This window comes from Coturnix japonica, chromosome 21 (genome assembly GCF_054131305.1).
Source record: "Coturnix japonica strain WE chromosome 21, WE-NBRP24, whole genome shotgun sequence".
Taxonomy (NCBI): Eukaryota; Metazoa; Chordata; class Aves; order Galliformes; family Phasianidae; genus Coturnix; species Coturnix japonica.
Window position 1 is genome coordinate 10,242,176 of NC_140683.1, and position 19,456 is coordinate 10,261,631.

The 19,456-nt window shown below is 48.2% G+C and overlaps 2 protein-coding genes across 5 annotated transcripts; both read right to left on the bottom strand.

The window, feature by feature from the left end:
• Positions 1-1,340: 1,340 nt before the first annotated feature.
• On the bottom strand, positions 1,341-4,945 carry LOC146757470 (uncharacterized). The gene is made up of 3 exons (XM_085521021.1): positions 4,677-4,945; positions 4,334-4,478; positions 1,341-2,388 (listed from the first exon to the last, which is right to left on the bottom strand). The coding sequence occupies exons 1-3, from the start codon at positions 4,943-4,945 to the stop codon at positions 2,176-2,178; spliced, it is 627 nt and encodes a 208-aa protein (XP_085377147.1). The 3' UTR covers positions 1,341-2,175.
• Positions 4,946-11,636: 6,691 nt separating this feature from the next.
• On the bottom strand, positions 11,637-19,274 carry NELFB (negative elongation factor complex member B). Of its 4 annotated transcripts, none has more exons than XR_014936329.1 (13): positions 19,132-19,274; positions 18,790-18,953; positions 18,514-18,613; positions 17,894-18,124; positions 16,903-17,088; positions 16,674-16,786; positions 16,099-16,201; positions 15,033-15,123; positions 14,213-14,355; positions 13,341-13,447; positions 12,738-12,879; positions 12,334-12,442; positions 11,637-12,087 (listed from the first exon to the last, which is right to left on the bottom strand). XR_014936329.1 is itself a non-coding variant. In XM_085521522.1 (13 exons), the coding sequence occupies exons 1-13, from the start codon at positions 19,231-19,233 to the stop codon at positions 11,950-11,952; spliced, it is 1,734 nt and encodes a 577-aa protein (XP_085377648.1). In that variant the 5' UTR covers positions 19,234-19,274; the 3' UTR covers positions 11,637-11,949. The 4 variants fall into 4 exon arrangements, 3 of the variants coding, with proteins under 3 accessions (XP_085377648.1, XP_085377649.1, XP_085377650.1); XM_085521522.1 differs by having other exon boundaries at positions 15,033-15,128; XM_085521523.1 differs by having other exon boundaries at positions 15,033-15,128; positions 18,790-19,002.
• Between the last annotated feature and the right edge of the window lie 182 nt (positions 19,275-19,456).

Genomic DNA, 19,456 nt, shown 5'->3' on the forward strand with positions numbered 1-19,456 from the left:
CAGCAGCAGCTTTGCTCCCTCACATGCAGCAGCATGAGTTGCAGACCTCAGTGCAATGTGCCACACAAAGCAGCATACGATGCAGAGCAGTTGAACCGCAATGCAAACCTCAGCACTGCACGGTCGTTCTTTGCAAAGCCTGGCATGTGCTTTGGGCTTGGTGCCTGCTGGGAAGAAAACTTTGGCTTAAGCCAAACGTTAAACCTGGCTGCATCATGGCTGGGCTCCACCTGCTGTGCTCCAGGACACAGTAGATTTGGGTGTTGAGCAGCTCCTCATCCATGGCACCAGTCGTGCTGTGCTGCTCACAGAGCTCCAACACCAAGAGCTGAACTAGAAGGAGACCAACGTTTGATGGGATGCTGATCACTTGGCTGTGATTCAGGGCTGAGTCAGGGCTTAGAGCTGGGGAACCACTGTGGGTTGGGTAACATTGGGGTGGAGAAAATGGTATCGGGGTCCTGAAAGCTAAAAGAGGCAGAGTTACACACCAGCTCAGGAACACCAAAGTGTTTCCTCCTGTAAGCAAGAGCCCGGATCCAAGCAGCTGCTCAGTGCCACCCATGCACCTGTACAGAACAGGGCAGGAGCCCACCTGGGCTTTGCAATAGGATCCATCCAGCAGTAATGTTACTGACAGGAGAAGATGGAATGAATGATGCTGTTACTCGCTGGCTCCAAAAGCATTCTCATTTACGGCCCCAGCATCCCCCACACTATAATTACCCAGCAGCTTTGTTACAGCACAACTGGCACGTGGCCGAATGACTTCCCCCCTTCTGCTGCCAGACCTCGCAGCCAGCACAGCCCCCGCACCACATCCCAAACCCCCACAGTGCTCAGTGCTGGATGGAGAACAGCTCTGTGCCCAGGGATGGGGTGAAGCGGGGCTGGGAGGTGTCCTCACAGCTGATGCATCTTTGGTCACCTTTGATCTCTCCTGGATGAAGAAATGTGCAATTAAACCACGCTGTTGTGTTAGCTCGGGGCTGGATGTGGCCATCAGCCCTATGCCCACCTCAAAAACAACAGCAGGGTTAGAGCTGAGCTGGATCCAGACCAGCACCACTGCAGAGCAACCTGGGTATCTGTAGGAAAGGAACAGCAACAAAAACAAATCAGAGCCTACAAGCATCAAAAACAAGTCCCTGGGTGGCAGCCACGTGTTCCCCTGCAGAAAGAACAAGAGAACAAACATTTGTGCCACACGTTCAGCACCAAAGCTGCTTTCAGCCCCACTGAGTCACCCCGTGTGCTGCCAGCAGCCCGTGCCAGCTCCCTGGGAAAGCCAAAGCGGTAAGCAGACATGTGAGGGTGGAAGGAGAGACACCTGAACGAGGTGATTGAAAAGGATTTATTGGGAGGAAACAGGAGATGTACAGGGATAAATCCAGCATGTGATCAGCAGAGCCTGCTCCCAAAGTGCAGCAGTTTGGACATCCACCTGTCCCAGCCAAGTCCTGCTCTCAGGGCTGAGGTTCCATCTCTGAGCTGTCTGCCCCAGGGCAGCACCAGCAGCCGTTCATGCTGAGGAATGTCCGACCCACCCCAAGGCCCTTCCCTATCTGCTTCTGCATTACGCATCACCCAGCCTGAGTCAGGCTTGTAAATGGTTGGCAGGGAGGAAAACAGGCTGTTGGAAGCAGATGTGGCATTCAGCAAACAAGGCAGCCAGCTCTGCCCTGAGAGCTGCAGGAGCACAGGGCTGGAATCCTGCAGTGCTCAGAGATGCTCATCCTGCACACAGCTGCGGTGCAGGACACGAGAGCTGACTCCTGTCCCTAAAATCTAATTCTGCATCTAAATCACAGACCCTAATAAGAGCAACGTGTATTCCTTACCCTTCTATCTGCTCGTTAGAAAGTCGCTCTTAAGTCTGGCTCATCTGCTGGGAAGGCTGCAAAGAAATCTAATTACGGGGCCATTGCACTAATGGCAGCAGTGCCCAGCACTTCCCCTCTTCCACCACAGAGCAACAGAGACAGAAAGCAGGAACTCTGCACAGTGATGTTGGTGGGACCAGCAGAGCCATGAGGGCTCTCAGTGCTGGATGCCCTGCAGAGGACCAGACCCCAACGCCTTCCCTCCCATTGGGCAATGGAGGCTCATTTGAAGGCTCCTTATGGTTGACCGAAGAGCAAATTCCATCCTTCCCCAAAGAAATCTGGTCTCTGTCTACTCAAGGGGGAAGACAGAAGAGTCAACTTGCCATGTTGGGTGGCCAAAGCCTTGTCTGGTGTGGCTGATGCCCATGGGCTCCTTATGGCCGTCCATCCTCACGCCTTCCGGATGATCCGTCCTGGCTTCCTCCAGTCTCGGTGCCGCTCCCTGCGCACTGAATGGACCAGCGGCCTGGCAAAGCTGGAGTGACTGGGCCTGGTGCTGCTGCTGGGGAGCAAAGCAAGATGGTGTCAGTGACTCCCTGCTTCTGCATGGCTCAGTAACATGGTGATCCCCACAGAGCACAGGTCATGCTGGAGCAAGGCCTGCTGTCTCCATTTGAGGTGCCTGGAGAGACTGAGGGTGACCCCTCCCATCGTGGTGGCTCTGGGAAGCAGCTGCTCAATGGGGGTGCACACATGGGATCCCCTCCCCTCTGCACAGAAATGGGGTGCGGGGCTGAATAGAAATCTCTCTTCTTTCTCACTGCTGCTCAGCATCGCTCCTTCTGCAACCACAACTGCCATCACCCCGCTGTGCCCACAGGTGGGATCAGAGATGAGATGGGAACAGAGCAACTGTGAGCTGCTCTGCTGCAGAGGGAAACAGCCAGGGAAGGGTTAGGAGCGGGAGGAAAAGCAGCTTTACACACAGCTCACCACTGCTCACTGTCCACAAAAGGAGGACGAGCCCTGAAATCCCTCCCTGCACTGCGGGTGCAGCCAAGAGGCAGCTCTGTCATGTCCTCATTAGCCTGCTGCCTTAGAGCTTCATTCCCTAATTGGTTTTTGAATTAATTACATTCAAGTAGCAGGCAGAGGAGATGGTGGGAGCTCCCCCCAGCTGGTCACCATGCATCCCTCTGGACTCGGCTCCGGTGCCTCCCTGCAGTGTCTGCATATCCTAAAATCCATCAGCCCTCGGGTCTCAATGGCAGCAGCCCCTCACTCAGCTCAGAAAAGGAGGGGACACCCACAGGGCACACAGCTCCTGCCTCCTCCCTGACCCCAGAGCAGGCTGGGTTGGATGCCAGCACCCAGGGCTTTGTGTTTTAGTGTGATACCATCATACGACACCATCCTGGCTGCTGAATGCAAGTTGTTTGGTGGCTGCTGGTACATGAAATATTCATTGTGTTTTCTGCGTCACACCCTTTTTCCCACACTGGGGCACTTCAGATCAAGGCAAACCATTCTCCAGTGCCTCTCTCTGCTCTTCTTTGAGCTATTTCTCCACTGGAGGTGCCTGCACCCATGGCCGTGTTCCCAGGGCACGACTACCCAGCAAAAGATGCATTTCAGCTGTGCTCCTCCAGGAATTTGGGCAGCAAATTCACCCCTAAGCTGCAGCTGAAAGGATGGATGTCCCAGCACTGCCAGTGGGATGCAGGACATCCCTCCCATGGGGCTCACTGCAGCTGGGATCGCTGCATGCTGAGGGATCAGGATTAGCAGTGAGCTGTGAGCTCTGCTGATGGGGCATCAAACTGGGTCACAGGCATCAGCCGGGCGTGAAGCCACGACATGTTGGTGCTGCGGCCTGAAACCTGCAGGGAGGGAGTGAATGAGCCCCAGGGTGCAGCCAACACAGAGCTGCCAAACAGACCGTCCATTAGAGAACCCCAGCAACATCAAGGCCACCATCATCATGAACATCACACAGAGAGCGACCAACACATGAACGGGGTTTGCAGAAACATGTTTGAATTTTAAGGGGACGGAGGGTTTTCCTCTTACATCCTTATTTCTAGAGCCTGTTTGTGTTGTTGGGTAGAGAGCAAGAGGGGATTGGAGCGGTGGTGGGAGGGGACAGGACGCAGAGACACACACTGTCAGTGGGGCTCTGGAGCTTCGAGTCTCATTGAGGAGCACCCTGCCCTGCCCAGAGCACAGCACACAGTGCTGTCCCAGCTGTGCTGATTGGGAACCGAGGGGAACATGCATTTCCACAAAGAAAAACCCACAAACTGTGGGTATCTGTGTGTCAGACACGAGATGCCTCCAGACAACAGAAGCTCAAAAGATTAAGGGACCTAATCCTGCCTCTGTGCATCTGTACGCAGCGGGTGACAGACACCTCTATGGGGATGGGTGCACACAAAGGGCTCCCACCCGCCTAGCCCCTCTCCCAGACCCGAGCCGTCCCCATCCCAAAGCACAAGGCAGGAACTCACCTGGAGGACCAGACCGGCCCCGCCTGCTTCTTGGGCTTGGCGATTTGCTTCTGGTACTCCATCCAGCCGCTCACCAGCTCGTGGAGGATCATCACGTAGAGAAGGAAAATGAGAATCCTGGGATCCATTCGTGGCACTTCGGGATCTGCCTCATTGGGTACAGGTGGCATTTGCTCCGGGGGCAGCTCGGCCGGGGGGCTCCCAGGGACAGGAGGAGGACGTGGAGAAGGAAGGCAGGCTGCTGGGGAGCAGCTCACAGCCCGGCTTTGTGCTGGAAGAGCCTCCCTTGGGGACGAGCGGCTGCTGCCCTGCGCCAAGCGGCTCCGCTATCGGAGCGGCTCACATCTCCATCCCTTTTGTCTCTGTCGTGCTTTGTCCGCATCCCCCCGCAGCTCCTTCCACTTGTATCTGGGAGCAGCGCAGCGGCAGCTCCCGGTGATTGGCGCTGAGAGCCAGAGCCTGCGAAGAACGCAGCAAAGCAGCTGGTGACGAGGGAACCTCCGAGCTTCCTCCCGGCACCTCAGGTCTGCAGCCAGAGCGATCTGCAGCACTGCTGAGCACTGTGCGGCTGAGAAATGTTTTCTCCTGCTCGCTGCTTTTGCGCTCTTGCATTATTCTCCTTGCTGTATCCTTTACTTAAATCATCACTGCTGTTCTGGTTAAGCTCGCAGGGAGCCCATCAACAGGGTGTGAATTCACTGACTGCATAACCTGCACTCCTGAGGCTGTTTCACAGAATGGTTTGGAGTTGGAAGGGACCTTAAAAGGCCATCAGGTCCCACTCCCTGCAGTGCTCATGGACACCCACAGCTCCATCAATGCTCAGAGCTCCATCCCCTGACCTCAAATGCCTGCAGGGATGGGGCACCACCAGGTCTGTGCATCCTGTGCGGTGCCTCATTGACCTGAGGGTAAAAAGCTTCCTCTTACATCCAGTCTAAATCTCCCCTCTTGTAGTTGGAAACCATTTCCACTTGTGCTACCAAACAGACTCTGCTGAATTCTATCCCCTTCTTCCTTAGATCCCCTTAGATACTGAAAGGAAGAAACTCTGACCCTTTGCTACACAGCTGCAGCCACGTGCACAGAACCCAGGGATGCAGGCAGCTCCAGTTCCTCAAAGAGGGACGCAGTGTGCAGGGAGGGATGCTGATCACGCTGTGTGTCTGTGTAGTAACCGAGCCCAATGGCAGCAGCCACAGCCCAGGCAAACACGCAGCCCAAAGCATCGCGTGGCTTCCCCTCTGCTAAGTAATGTTTCATTAATGAGTTCAGAAGTGCTGAGTAACTCCGGATTCGGAGCAGAACTCACAGATGGAGCGAGAGAGTGAATGAAAGATGGGGATGGTGGGGCTCCGCATGAAAGCAGAGCTGCATTGCTATGGCAATAGAGGCAGTTGCCAGGCAGCAGGAGATGGTCTGATGGTGGGACCAGCCATACAGGAGGGCTTTTAGTCTAAAGACAACACCGCTGTGTTCCATAACGCAGTTCTTAATGAGTAAGGGCAGCGTGACTCCTTTGTTCCTACCAGCAGCACTTTGCACAGAACCAAAGAGAGAAATTACCCGGGCAAGGCAGGCAGAGCAGCACATAACAGCTTAACCCTGGTTTTATGCGAGGGGTCCAACTTACGAATACAAAATCATTACAAAATAATCTTCTTGGTGCTGTACATTACAGCTGGATTGATGGCTGCTCCTCCTAAAGCCACTGAATCGACCACCCCACCTCTGTCCTTTGCCATCCACAGCATCCACTGCCTACATCTGCAATGCCTCTTAAGCCTTTAAGCACTCACCTGAGCTCCATCGCACAATTCTAGCCTTAAAAACACCACCAATCCATGCTTAATGAGATGTCAGCTATTGCCAGGGCTGACAGCTCGTATTGTGGCGACTGGTTTCCAAACAGCGACTACTCACAAGCTGGGAGCTCTCTCACTAATGATAAAAAATGATAATAATCAGTGAAAAACACTTGTTCTGAGCAATCTGATCAACTGCACTGAAAGCTGCAGCTGCTCCCATTCCAAAGAAAAGTGTACAGAAATGAAACATTCTCCTTTGATCTGCTTCACCCCGCTGTGGGGAGCAGGATGTCAGTGTTTGCTAAGGATCACGCGTGGGACGGGGTGTGAATTCTTACTGCTAAATACATGGAGAGGGAAGCACCGTGCCTGACTGATGTATGTTGGTGTCAGTCTGGGTTGGCTTTAATTGGGAACCTGCTGCAGCCCTGGGGAAGCAGAAAGATCCCACTTCACATCCTGCCAACAACCCGGAGCAGACTGCAAAGGGATGCAGTACATATCAGCTGGGCAACTACACACAGTGAGAGCCAGCAGCACCAGACAGACGTGCAATGAAGTGAGTATGCATGACTACCAGGTAACATAGACACCCGTGTGCTGAAACATCCCAACCAGCAGAATGCCACTGCCATCTGCTCCAGGTGCCCACTAACATTCTAACCAAGAGCCAGCACTCCTCAGATGCATCTTCTCTCCATCCCCTACTGCTTTCCAACAACTGTTTGTACAAAAACGACAAGTAGGTCAAACCTGGATGAAGGCTGCATGAAAGAGCTGGCACAGTAGGAGTTCCCCAAGGCTGAGCTGAGGTCAGCTATTCCTTTGCAAAAGTAGGATGCAAACAAGGCTGGCCTCCTTCATCCAAGACACTCGATCCAACAGGACCTTCAGAGGTCTTTTCCAACCTCCATGATTCTAGGACTAAATAAATGTTTCATATAAGAGAGCTGGTAGGTGTCAGTTACAACTCAGATTCATCGCAGCCCCAACCAAGGGCACGTTGCAGCACCAAGGATCACCTTCATCCAGACTTCTTGGAAGAACCATCATCCCATTCTTCCACTTGGAAGGTGGCGTAGCTGACAAACAACCTGGCAAACTCATCCTTCCTCAAGTTGGCAGAGCTCACAGAACCTCTAAAGGGCACCAGAGGAAGGCAGCAATAATTGTTTGAGGACCATAAATCAGGGTTAAACTACACATTTGACTGATCACAGCAACTGACTTTTTGGAAGGAACATCTGAGTCTCCCTGGGAGGACACAAAGTGCTTCCTGCACCTCCACACACTCTGCAGCCAAAGCCCACAAGCACAGCAGTGCCAGGGCAGGTGAGGAGGAAGACAGATCCCTTCTCTGCCCCTTGGCCTCTCCTCAAGGAAGCTGCCTGTAAGAAGTCCTTACTAATTACTCACTAGAGATTAAGCAGAGAACACGGTGCTGGTAACAAATCAGGCCGTGACCTACCGGATGGGATGTTTTGTTGTTGCTCCAATGACATCATTTCACAAGTCCCTAATGGCTCTGGCCCAGTGACCCCGAAACCTTGACTGAGGCTTCAACTGCATCTTGGGGAAACAAACTTCACCATCTTCTTCCCCTCACACACATACAGTGCTTCCTTCCTAAGCTCAGAGGACACCCAACAGAGCTGGAACAGAGGAGGGGGGGGGGGGAAACACAACTAGAACCAGGGCCAGGAGAACACAACTCAGTCAAAAGGGTCTCAGAGTCAAAACGAGCACCACCCCATTTGTCAGCATCTCCCACAGCCTTAACAAGACACAAACAGGTGCTCCAAGACAGATTTCTTCTTGAGATTTTTAATTGCTCCTACCTATCCATGCGCTTGAAAAAGCAGTAATCAAAACCTTGTGTTGTGAGTCATCAGATTGCTTTGTATGCTAATGACTCATCACCAGGATTTATTAATGTTTCACCACTTACAAGTTCTGTCAACCCCAATCAGCCAACACAGCTTTGGTACAGCAAATGATGCTAAAGGGAAGAAAAACAAAACACAAAGCTCCAAAACAACTGTCTCTTGAGCTCTGAACTTCTTTTCTATGACAACACGGGAACCACAAACAGCTCTGTTGGACTCAAGGACAGATACAGGAATCATCTTTCTTGTTGCCTTACCACAGAACTGACACCCATGGAACCTGGAGAACAAGGGGAAGACACCAGTTCTCACTTCCAGGGTGCTGCTTAACACAGAGAATGCCCAGAAAGGGCTCAGATGGCAGCAAACATGTAGCTGAAACCCTGCCTGGGGAGTCCTCAGCACAGTGACCTGCAGTGGGGTGGAGCCGCCCTCCATTCCTGCCTTACACCCACCTGGAGAGATCAATATTGCAAGAAAACATCCTTATCACCCCGTCACACAGACCTCACTCTGCCTCTGGGAGAGTTCCAGCACAGCTACAGCATGGAAATGAGGTGCTTTCCTAGCAAGGACGTAGTGGGATATCTACTACAACACCTAGTAAAATGCTCCTGTTCTTTCAGAGCACGTTCCAGCCCAGACAGACTTTGGTACATGTTGCCCATGCACTGAAACAACAGCAGCAAGAGCCACATTTCTTCCTGACTGCCAAATCTTCAAGCTAGTACTGGTCGGGGAAGGGTTTCTGCCAAGCACAGGGCATGGCCATCCCCAAAAGGAGCAGTTATCAGGCAGAGGTGCTACCCCAGCCAAGGGGAGACCCGATTTTATCTAACGTTGGCCTCAGTAACCAAATTTTGGAGTTACTCCTATCAAACCCAGCAGTGAAGTTACAGCGCTCTATCAGTCTGCTAATGTACCTCCATCCAAATGAGTCGCTTCAAAGTTCAGCATAAAATTTCAGTTAAATGTTAACCATCCAAAAAGCCTGCAGAGCCTCTCAGGGCTGTTAGTTACTACGATGTCTCTGGAAAAACACACAGAGAGGATCAGATTGCTCAAGCTAATTAGAATTCATTGTAAAAATTCATCCCTAAGTCAGACACAGCAGGTTTGGAGAGAATACGCTGTTTTTCCATACCACAGGTATCACATCCCCGTTGTAAAGACAAGCTGTAACATCATTGTAAACAGAGGGCAGGCAGCTCCAGCTCCCTGCTCTGTGCCAGCTGGGAGGATTTCAGGCTGCAGCGTGCTCGTTGCAGGGCAGTCAGTGGTGCACTACCCTCTAGTGTGCACCGACTGCACTGCACGCAGCTTGAGATACACACTGCACCTCACTGGCAGTTGCAAAGGACTCCATGTGGCATTAAGAAAAGGCAAAGAGGAGAAAAAAAAGGTAATTGTTTTACACAGTTCAGTTGTTCTTCACCTGGCAGTTACACCACAGGACAGCACGACCTGACACAACAGCAGCAGTCTGTACAATTGCTGGAGTCAAACCATTCTCATCTCTAAGAACATCAACAGACTGAGACGGTCACCTCTAAAAGAAAATAAGTATTTTCTGAGAGATGTTTCTGCTAATTCATCACATCTTTCCACAAGAAAACAAGGCAGCCATTCCCATTCACCTGCCCACAGATCTCCCCTCAGCTGAAGCAACACCCAGCACAGGTAATAGTACGTGCTCTAGGACTCATTTCTTTGTGCCATCTTTGTTGATATAGGGTAAAACACAGGAGGGCTTCCTACTGAACTGCAGATTGCTCAGTCAGCCTGAATTAAAATAAGTTCATGCTGCAAGGGAGTAGCAAATCAGGCTGTGGGATACGGGAAGCCTTCAGTGGCAGAGAGAACCTGCACACAAACCTACGTACCCTCGGGGCTGAGCAGAACACAGGTTGGAGTGGGTTAACTGCAGAAGGTTTCCGAGCAGTGTGGGATGTTGCTCTGCGTTATTTACATGTCAGTTTAAACGGTTTGTAAAACAACCTTTGCAAGACTGATTGTTACAAGCAGTTCCTGTTTCCAGCAAGTTCAGCATGAGTCGGCCAACAAGAACTGCCGAAGCTCCGCCAAAGGCAATGCTGACCTGGAGACAAGGAGTGCAAAGGCAGCACAGACCAGAGGGCAGCAGCCCTTCCTCGCTCACAAACCTATCCTTGCCTTCCCAGCTCTCCCAAAAGACACACACCAGCCCCTGCATAAATGAAGAACAAGGCACTGAGGTGATGAAGAGCATTTGCTTTCCTCATGCAGCACTTGAGATCTCAGGAGGAAGAAAATCACACAAAGAGGGAGTTCAGCAGCTTCTGGGAGGGATTTCCATCTTTGCTCAACTACATCTTTCTTTTAATTAATGCAGCTTCAGGAAATGGAAAAGTCTCATCAATACAGTTTGGCACCAGGAGTGCTCGAGCCCCAAGAAGAAACAATGAGTGCTGGGAAAATAAAAGGACAAGAAAGTGACAGTGGGTGGGCAAATTCCAAGGGCTAATGATGCCTGACAACTCTGATAACTTTCTAAGAAGACTGGCTTGGCAGACAAGGGGAGAGTTCAGTTTAGCTTGACTTCAGATGGTTTTGGACACAACTGCCTGAAGAACACATATAGCCCAATCATTTTGCTGTGGATCAGATAGCTGCATGGAAAACTGGCAAGACTCCAGTCCCAGAGAGTTGCGATCAACAGCACAAAGTCCAGTTGGCAGCCATCTACTCCTAGCATTCCTCAGGGGACTGTAACAAGGCTAATATTGGGTTGCAAATAGAGGCATTAAATAAAGACAGAACACACCCTCAGCAAATTTACAAATGATACCAAACTGTGGGAATGGCTGACACACTGGACAGGGCTGCTGTTCAGAAGGACCTCAGTGGGCTGGAGAAACAGCCTAACAGAACCCTTAGGATCCTTAAAGGTACACACAGAGTCCTACCCAGAAGCAACCTTTTCTAGGGACACGCTAGTCTGAGTTAGAGGGTAAGCAGAGCCCCTCAGAAGTGCCTTCATACTTGCGTTAGTCTGTGATTCAGAATCCCTCATGCAGGTACCCTCCTGTTTACAGAGGGCTGGTGAGATTTTTTTTCCACATATATTGTATGGGCTGAAACCAACGTGAAGTCACTTGGTAAGCTCACACAACTCATTCTTCTCCCAAATCCATCCTCCAGCACACTCTGCCTGATATTTACACTGAGGCAACAGTGAAAGCACAACAGGAATTAGCTGTAACAGTACAGACAGCAAACACAGATAAGCCACGCAGAACAGGCTATTCTTTCAGTCTGATTCAGTTTCTGGTGTTCTTCATAAGAACATTGCTTCTTGGTCTAGTGACAGTGGTGGACACCCCTCACTAACGCAGCATGTTCTAACATGAAGTAAACAGCTAGAATCAGGAACAGGAAAGCACACCAGTGGAACCCCTCTCCTCTGACATTTCTGTTTGCTGAGTATATCCTCTAAAGACCCAGAGGAGCACACTAACAGCCAGGAAAAGCTGGGTTAGCCTTCAGGAGCTCACACTACCTGCTCAGCCACATACTAGGCAGTCATTTGTAAGTTCTTGAAATAGAGGTAAAGAATACAAGATGCAAAGCTTAAAAATATGCCTTTTCTTTTTCAAAACAACAAAAAAAATTGTACAGTCAGTTGTAAGCAGATCTACAAGAAGACACTCACTCAGCTATCTGTAAGAAAAGTAAACCTCTGCAATGCACTGCATACAGAGTTTTCTAACCAGCAAGAGACAGTTGGGTAAACTGCAGTGTTTCCTGAAAGAGCTTTTTCAGTGGCTATTTTTTGTTTGTTTCCACCCTGTGGGCAGAGACACTTGACAAGGCAGTACAGCACCTTCAGGCTGCTGAGCACTAAGCTTGTTTTGCTGTCTCACTCTTGCAATACAAACACAGCTCAGCGTGAGGCTGGTGTGGGCACAGTGGGCAAGGGCAGTTCCATGGAGGGAGTCTCGGTCACTTCGGCAGGACTAGGCTTGCGAAGCTCCAGTTTCTCAGTGAGCTGGTTATGAAGCTCCTTCACAGCCTCCCCGCTCTGCAGAAAGAGATTTATAGAAAGGAAAAACAGATGATTCAGACTTAGTTCCTGCTGCTACTAACTGCAGCACTAAACATGCAATTATCCTCCATGTTTTAACACAAACCAATGCAGAAAGAGGAAGTTACAAGGTAATTAAGACAACTTGGAAAGCTGCTATCTGAACAAAGCACACATTCCATTAAGCAAAGCCTGGGAAAGGCAGCTGCTTTCATTCGCAATTAATTTTCCATTTCTCATTACCTGTTTGGTGGGTTCCAAAGCCTTCTGGAGAGACTCTAATTTGGCAGGCGCCACTTTATGATGCAGATGAAGCAGCAGTCTTAGTACATGTCTGTGTACATTCTCCTTTCTGAAACAAGGCAAGGTTTAAGCAGAGAAACTGTTACACACAAACACAACTAAGGACTGACAGCTTTGTTGTAATCTTCCAAAATACCTAGGAACTGCTTGAATGTACAAAGCACTAACCCTGCCTCAGATCTCCAAATAATTCATATAGGGTTGAACTAACTGTAACAGCCACAGGGAAAGTGGGGTGGCTTTTAAGCAGAGGCCGCACAGAGCAGCAATTTCTTTCCCTCAGCTGTGCTGGATGAGCCGTATGCACACACAAACTCACTTCCTTGGAGGAAAATCAGATTTACCTTGAGCATGCAGTGAGAAAGAAGCCATCAAAGAGACTGGTGCAGAACTCTTCAACTGCAAATTCATCACCCAGCAGTGTGAGGTTACCAGTGAGCAGATGCAGAAATATATCACTGAAGGCCAAGTCGCTGAATGTCTCGACTGCACAACATAAAAGAGACTCCTGAAGAAATCTTAGTGAAAACTTTTCCTTACTGGCTTTTCCAACTGGTAGCCCAGGCAGTAAACCCAGATCTCAAACATATCTGTCCACATGCAATTACTGTGAGCAGCTGCAGAATTAAGTCACTTAAATTTTTATCTTTCAGATACATTCCTAAAAGCTCTTAGCTAATCCCATTGTTAATACAGCTTTTGATGCAAGGAACTACTGACCTTCAGTCACTACCTCTATGTTCTTGGATCAGCAGAAAAAAAAATATCCTAATTGCAGACAAAAAACAAATGAAATTCTGCAGGGCTTTACAAGTAAGTCACCAGAGGAAGCAAAAGCAGAATGCATTTATCTCTGAATTCAGTTTCATTTCAGGCTGTTACTTGACCCCCTGGGTCTCCAAGACCAAGTAAATAGCTGCAGAACAGAAGACAAGACTAAAACTCACCTAGAGCTGGCAGGAGCCTGAGGAAAGCATTCTTGTTCCTCTGTTTAGTTATGTGAAGGATATAGTATAGCCCAATCTCACAAGCTATTCTGTTCTCCTGCAAGAATCTGTTACAGAAGAAGCAAAGCTAATTAATCCATTAAAATATTATTTTTTTCTTTTTCCTTGAAAGAGATTAGAACAGTGTTGCATAGGAATCAAGCAGATACAGCAGTGGTTAAACCTCAGAATCACAGGAAAGCAGCTACTCAGCTGATGGTCATCACTAAATCCACTGTCACAGCCAAGGAAAATGTTACCATTCAGCAGACATTGCATTATCTCACAGTTATACAGTTGGATCTGGTCATGAGCATTTTAAGTGATAATTTTAAAAGGGTTTTATAAAAAGCTCAAGTAATTTTAAGTGAAAGAAAGCACAGCAGTGTTTTGGTTTCTGGATTCCTAGATGTCAAACATCAGCACTGTCACAGAGCAAACATAAATCCAACCAGTGGGATTCAGTACTCCAGATCATGACACACAGATAAGAAATGTGCTGGAAATTAGTGCAAGATCTGAATAGGAGAGAACACAAAGAGGATTTTTAATGATTTCTTTGAAGCCTCTGGAGTGATAAGTTATCAACAGAGAGTGTCTGTGTGACAAAGATGTAAAACAAGATGTACAATAGCTCTCCCCAGACAGTACACATGGGCACTTATCCAGCCGCACTCAGACGAAATGGTATCACTTCAGCATTCATCATTCACTGCGTGGAGAGTCACACAGTCAGCGCTATTTGAAAACAGTACTACAGAGTACCTTCATATTCACCCTGATGTGAAAACAGTCAAAGCAAGAAACACACTTTATGTAGATAGATTACGTACTTGGTGAAAGCCTCAGGGATGGTGCTGGGGTAAGGAATTGGCCCCTTTTCCTCCGAGGGCAGTTTCTGATCTACATTGAATGTGTGATCATCCACCACAAAGGACATCAGCATAGGCAGGAACTTTGTAATCAGCTCAGCTTCCTTAAAGGGAGGGAAGGAGAGAGGAAAAAGGAGAATGCTTTCATCAGTCAGTTCACACCATCTAATAACTCCACAGCACCCTAACAGATACTGCGGCAATGTTACGTGCTCCACCCCACATTTAGGAAAACAAGCTTTCAGACATCCAGTTCCATTCAAACTTCTTGAAACTTCCACATGCTCCAGTGGTAATGAGGAAAACTGTATTTCTAGTCCTGCTCAAATGCTTTTTCTGGACAATGACACAGCACTTCTCCCAAGAGACGTTTTCTGATCTGCAAGCACTGCACGTTAAGGATGGCACCATTGCTTTTAACAGCAATCATTTTATTTATTCCCTAAATGGATAGAGATCAGTGCATAACTAGAGTAGCAAGAGGAAGAATTTATGTGCATTTTCACTCCACAGAAAACAGGGTTGCATCAGATTCACAGAACAGTAGGCTAAGGAAATTAAGAAAGGAACAGTTCAACTTAGAAACTGTAAGGGTCAGATATCCACATAAATGAAATGGGTACACGAAGCTTACAGCACGCCCATGGGAGCTGCTGCACAGTGACCATTACGTGCTCTTTGGAAGGAAGCTGTTGTTGAAAATCATGCAGAAAGTTGACTTGATGATTAAATCAGGGACACAATGTACACTGAATGAGAAATAGAACTAAAGAAGGCTCACCATTTTTGGTTCCTTGAAGACTTGACTGTCAATCATGTCCCAGGCTCCCTGTCCTAAAGACAGCATCCTAAGGAGCAGCAGCAGATCTGGGCTTTCCTCGAATTTTAAAGAGAGGGAGAAAAAACAGTTAGTTTGATCTTCCACAACTTACACATACAGGTATTTATCTGGAAGCGGTGGTTTACATTCAAAGCCCTCCTGGACTAACAGCAGCATCAAAGACTGCTCGAGGCATTCAGTTCTCAAATGTAATTGATAGCTGATTCCTAAAATGGGAATCAAAGAGCTGCAAGAAGAACACACAGCTGAGAGCTGTTCTTTGTAGCATTCTACAACATGCTAAGAAGCATGAAGACAATCTGAGCAGGACACTGTTTTTGAAGGTGTCCAACCAAATTAGGATACTGAAATATAACATGACAGGATGAATCAAATCATCTCAGCAGAAGTAAGAAGTAGGAAGTGTGCTTAAGAACAAGTTTTTTCCTTCATATTCTGCCCTGAAGCCAAAACAATCCTCAGTTTTAAACTGCCATGAAGAAGTTATTCAATCCAGCAACAAAATTTGACAACTCAGAGCTGAAGACAGCAAATGCCTCACACAGTTCAGTTGTCTGTAAGGCTGCTTCCCTTTCCACTGAAGCTCCTCCTGCAAACACTATGTGCAGGAACTGCACTGTACTGCAGCCAACAGAGCAGAGCAGAGTCAAATGAGCCATCACATTTACCATGGCAGGGAATAAAGGCTGCTGCTGTTTAGTGCACAGCTGAAAGGACAAAATAGGGGTGTACGTGCACATACAGCTGTCAGGACAGAATGAGCCATACAAAGAAAGAATTAATGGTCAATTCAGATTGCTCCAAAATGCCTCTCTTCACACAGAACTCCTGATGGTCTCTAAGGTATTTGATACAAACAAGAAGCCAGTACTACATTTCTCTTATTTCAACTTACAAATGCATTTGAAAACTTAATCCTACTGCTTCTACATGGCCAATTGTGTGCTGATGAATGCTATTCAATTAAGACTAGGGTCACTTTAGGTACACTTGCTGCAACACTCACCCTGGGTAAGGTGTCCTGCCCAACTAGGTCCTGCAGGTGCCTTATGGTACTCAGGGCTAAGGTGTTAATGGCAAAGGGATCACACAAGATCATTGATAAGTCCCTGAGAGAAGAGACAAAAGTTAAATAAATAAATGTCACACCTAACATTCCTGTCAACTATTAATTGCAATATCAGAGTAGTACATGCAGTGAATCAACACAAAACCCAGAAACTGCTGCATTAAAAAGCAACAATACCTTAACTATTATAACACAAAACTCAAATTTTTGTCTTTTGTCACCTATGGTCTTTAGAGCTGAAATGAAACAGGAGAGCTCAGTTACAGTTACAAGGTCACAGAGAAACCTGCAATAATTACTCAAGGTAACTGAAGCATTACCAAGGATCTCACCAGAAGGGGCCTGATATGACCCAGTGCAATAATGTTGCTGAATCTACTGTACTTGACCATGTAGAAGAACTACAAGCTACTGGTGTGTTTTAGGAAAGAATTCACACCTGAAGTATGTCACATACTGAGACAACTAGAACCCAATTTGCAATCTGTCAATAAAGAGCCTAAGCAGCTTACCCCAAAACTTGCTCTTGTCCTTTCTTCACTCCATCCAGAAAGCCTTGCAGTTCCCGAGCTCTCTTATTGTCCACAAACTTCTCCCGAATGCAGGCATCAAGGCACCATGTGAACTATCAGAAAATGAGAATGCTCAATGTCAGTAACTGACTGGCAGCAGGTATGCACAGGAGTGGATGAAACAGAATATTCTCCAGTAACAGCCCCAGCTGCCCCACATGGCTAATACCTTATGACAGGGGTCAACAGTGCAGATTTCACTGATTTCCAGGTCATGCAGCGACATCAGGAGCTCTGCCCTCAGAGTGCAGTAATGCACATTCCTTGTCCGGAGGAACAAAGTTCTTAGGAACTGCAGCACCATGTCATAGAGCTTCACATTCTTCCCAATCATCTGAGTCAACTTCTGAACCACCTAAACCCAAAGTGGAAGAACATGCACTCAGTATCAAGAGACAGACAGGATTCAAAAAGCACTTCTTCAAGAGATGGTCAGCAAATCTTTCATGGCCATACTGAAAGAACCAGGCATTTCAAAAATGGCTCTCTTGCAAAATAAATTAATTAATTGATAAAAAAAATACAGAAACGTCTGTTAAGGTGCTCAGCTATACCAAAAGGCAATAAACAGTACCTGATATCAAATAATGTGATCTGTAATTAATAAAACATGGAAAGCAGCTCACTTTTCTTTGGAAATCTTTTTGCATTTTTAACTACTTCCAGGTTACAGGACATGAGAATGAAGGTAAAGACTGCAGTGAAAACCTAAAGGAAAAAGCACCAGAGCACTTGCTCTAAAAGTGGGCTTTTGAAAGCAAAACTGATCTAAACTATATCCTCCAAGTAAAAGAGACAGTATGCTCTGAAATTAAAGCATTATATTGCCTTATCACCACTATTCCTTAGCATTCTCAATAGCAAGATCCTTACAGAAACTCTGCTATTTCCCTTTTGGAGCAAAGGTCCCATGAGGTGAAATGACCGATTACAGCTAAGCCAATTAATGGCTTGCTGTTACCAAAAAGGAAAGAGACCCACTCCTAACACACATGCCCCTCCCTCCCACATCAAGCTTGACAGTGAAATCCAGCCCAGTTTGGTCCCGACAACCTCATCTTTGAGCACATTCAAAATGAACACTGCACAATGCAATGAGGTTGACTGGAAGCTAATGAACAACATTCAGAAACATGCCGTAAGAGATTCCCTTGTCTTACCTCTCCCTGACGTCTTGCTTTGGGAGATGGACTGAAGAAGTTGTGCAGGACAGAAATATCATTGCTGAAGAGAATATTCTCTTTCTCCAGGATATATTGCTTGAGCAGTGGAGATACCTCATCACCAAACAGAGCCTGGTTATCCTGCCAAATCTGGCGCTTCACCTCCACTGCACATGCTTTATACAAATCCTTATCAGCCATTACTAACTTCAGCTTCTTCTCAGGCACCTACAAGCAACAGAACAGTTACCTTCATGTCAAGAACCTCATCTGCCTGGCTTTCCAGCAAGTAACTGACTGCAAAAGACATCTAAATCACAATCTCAGGTAGCCTGGTAATTTACATAACAGTGTAATTAAATAAAGTATCACAGACTCATCTTTTGCCTTCCCTACTCCAGTAGCAGTTAAGCCAATCCAAAGAAATTTAACTTTCTAAGCAAGCAAATAACAGTTTTTCCTTATTCCTTTCTAATGGGACAAAAGATTTTCTCTAGTTCTACGACACTGTGATTCGGGGTTATTCAGCTCATAAAAGCAACAGTTCTGAATCCATTATCATAGAATGGTTTGGGATGGAAGGGACCAGATCAGGCCAGTCTAAGCAGCAGCTTTACCTTGGGCAAGTGCTTCATGACACACATTACCACAGGCTGTATGGAAGGCATCTTGACCAAGGAAAAGCTTTTCTCCAGGAGATCTTCCAGTTTCTTGTACCTGAAAACACATAATACCAAGAGACTCTAATTACCATTTAACTGCAAAGGACCAAAATGGCTCATCTCAAACACTGCAACTTGAGCCCCCACAAGACTCCAGTCTTTTCCAGAAGCCACTTGCCCACTGCAGATAACACTCACACCAAATCCCTGCTCACCAACGAGCCTACAGACCTTTCCTCCACCTTCCCTTCCAAGGCGATGGCTGAGACCCGCTCCAGCAGCTTCTCCCTCAGCTCGTCAAACACCGACTGGTGGAACTCCAGCCGGGGGGTGCCGTGCAGGTCCAGGAAGGGCAGGGCCGACTGCAGCGAGGGCAACAGGACCCCATTTTCTGTCTGCCAACACAAACGGGGGACAGGGGCAATCAGCAAGTGACAGCAGGGGCTGCTAAAAGAAACAGCAATTAATAAAAGGAGTAAAAGAGCACAGAGCAAAGCACACACACCCGCGGCCTTCTCACGCCAAAACAAAGCACTGACGCCACCCGGGGCCCCCTCGCCCCGCCGTCCCCACCTGGAACTGCTCGATGGCCTTCAGCGGCTCCGTGCAGTTGGTCAGTGTCTCCTTCAGATCCTCGCCGTTGGCCACCCCCAGCTCCTGCAGCCCCGCGTACATGGCAGCCGGCCGCCCCGCCGGGCCCGCTCCCGCCGCGGTCCGTCCGCTCCCGGTCCCCCAACGCGGTGCGGTCCGACGCTCGCTCCGTCCGTCCGGAACTCGCTCCGCCAAACAAACGTTCCGGGTCCCGGGAAGGAGGGGATGAGACCGGTTGTATTTCCCGATATTACAAAGGGTGACGGCTCAGAAACTGATTGTTGAACATTTTGGTCTGGCTGAGCTA

Excerpts from the sequence above, each read along its gene's own strand:
- LOC146757470 (XM_085521021.1), bottom strand. The coding sequence starts at position 4,945 with ATGCAAGAGCGCAAAAGCAGCGAGCAGGAGAAAACATTTCTCAGCCGC. Across the intron at positions 4,479-4,676 it reads GAGACAAAAGGGATGGAGAT|ATCCCGAAGTGCCACGAATG; the intron begins GTGAGCCGCTCC and ends CCAATGAGGCAG. Across the intron at positions 2,389-4,333 it reads GGGCCGGTCTGGTCCTCCAG|CAGCAGCACCAGGCCCAGTC; the intron begins GTGAGTTCCTGC and ends TTTGCTCCCCAG.
- NELFB (XM_085521522.1), bottom strand. The coding sequence starts at position 19,233 with ATGTACGCGGGGCTGCAGGAGCTGGGGGTGGCCAACGGCGAGGATCTG. Across the intron at positions 18,125-18,513 it reads TCATGAAGCACTTGCCCAAG|GTGCCTGAGAAGAAGCTGAA; the intron begins GTAAAGCTGCTG and ends TGTTGCTTGTAG. Across the intron at positions 15,129-16,098 it reads GGCAGGACACCTTACCCAGG|GAAAGCCCAGATCTGCTGCT; the intron begins GTGAGTGTTGCA and ends TTAAAATTCGAG.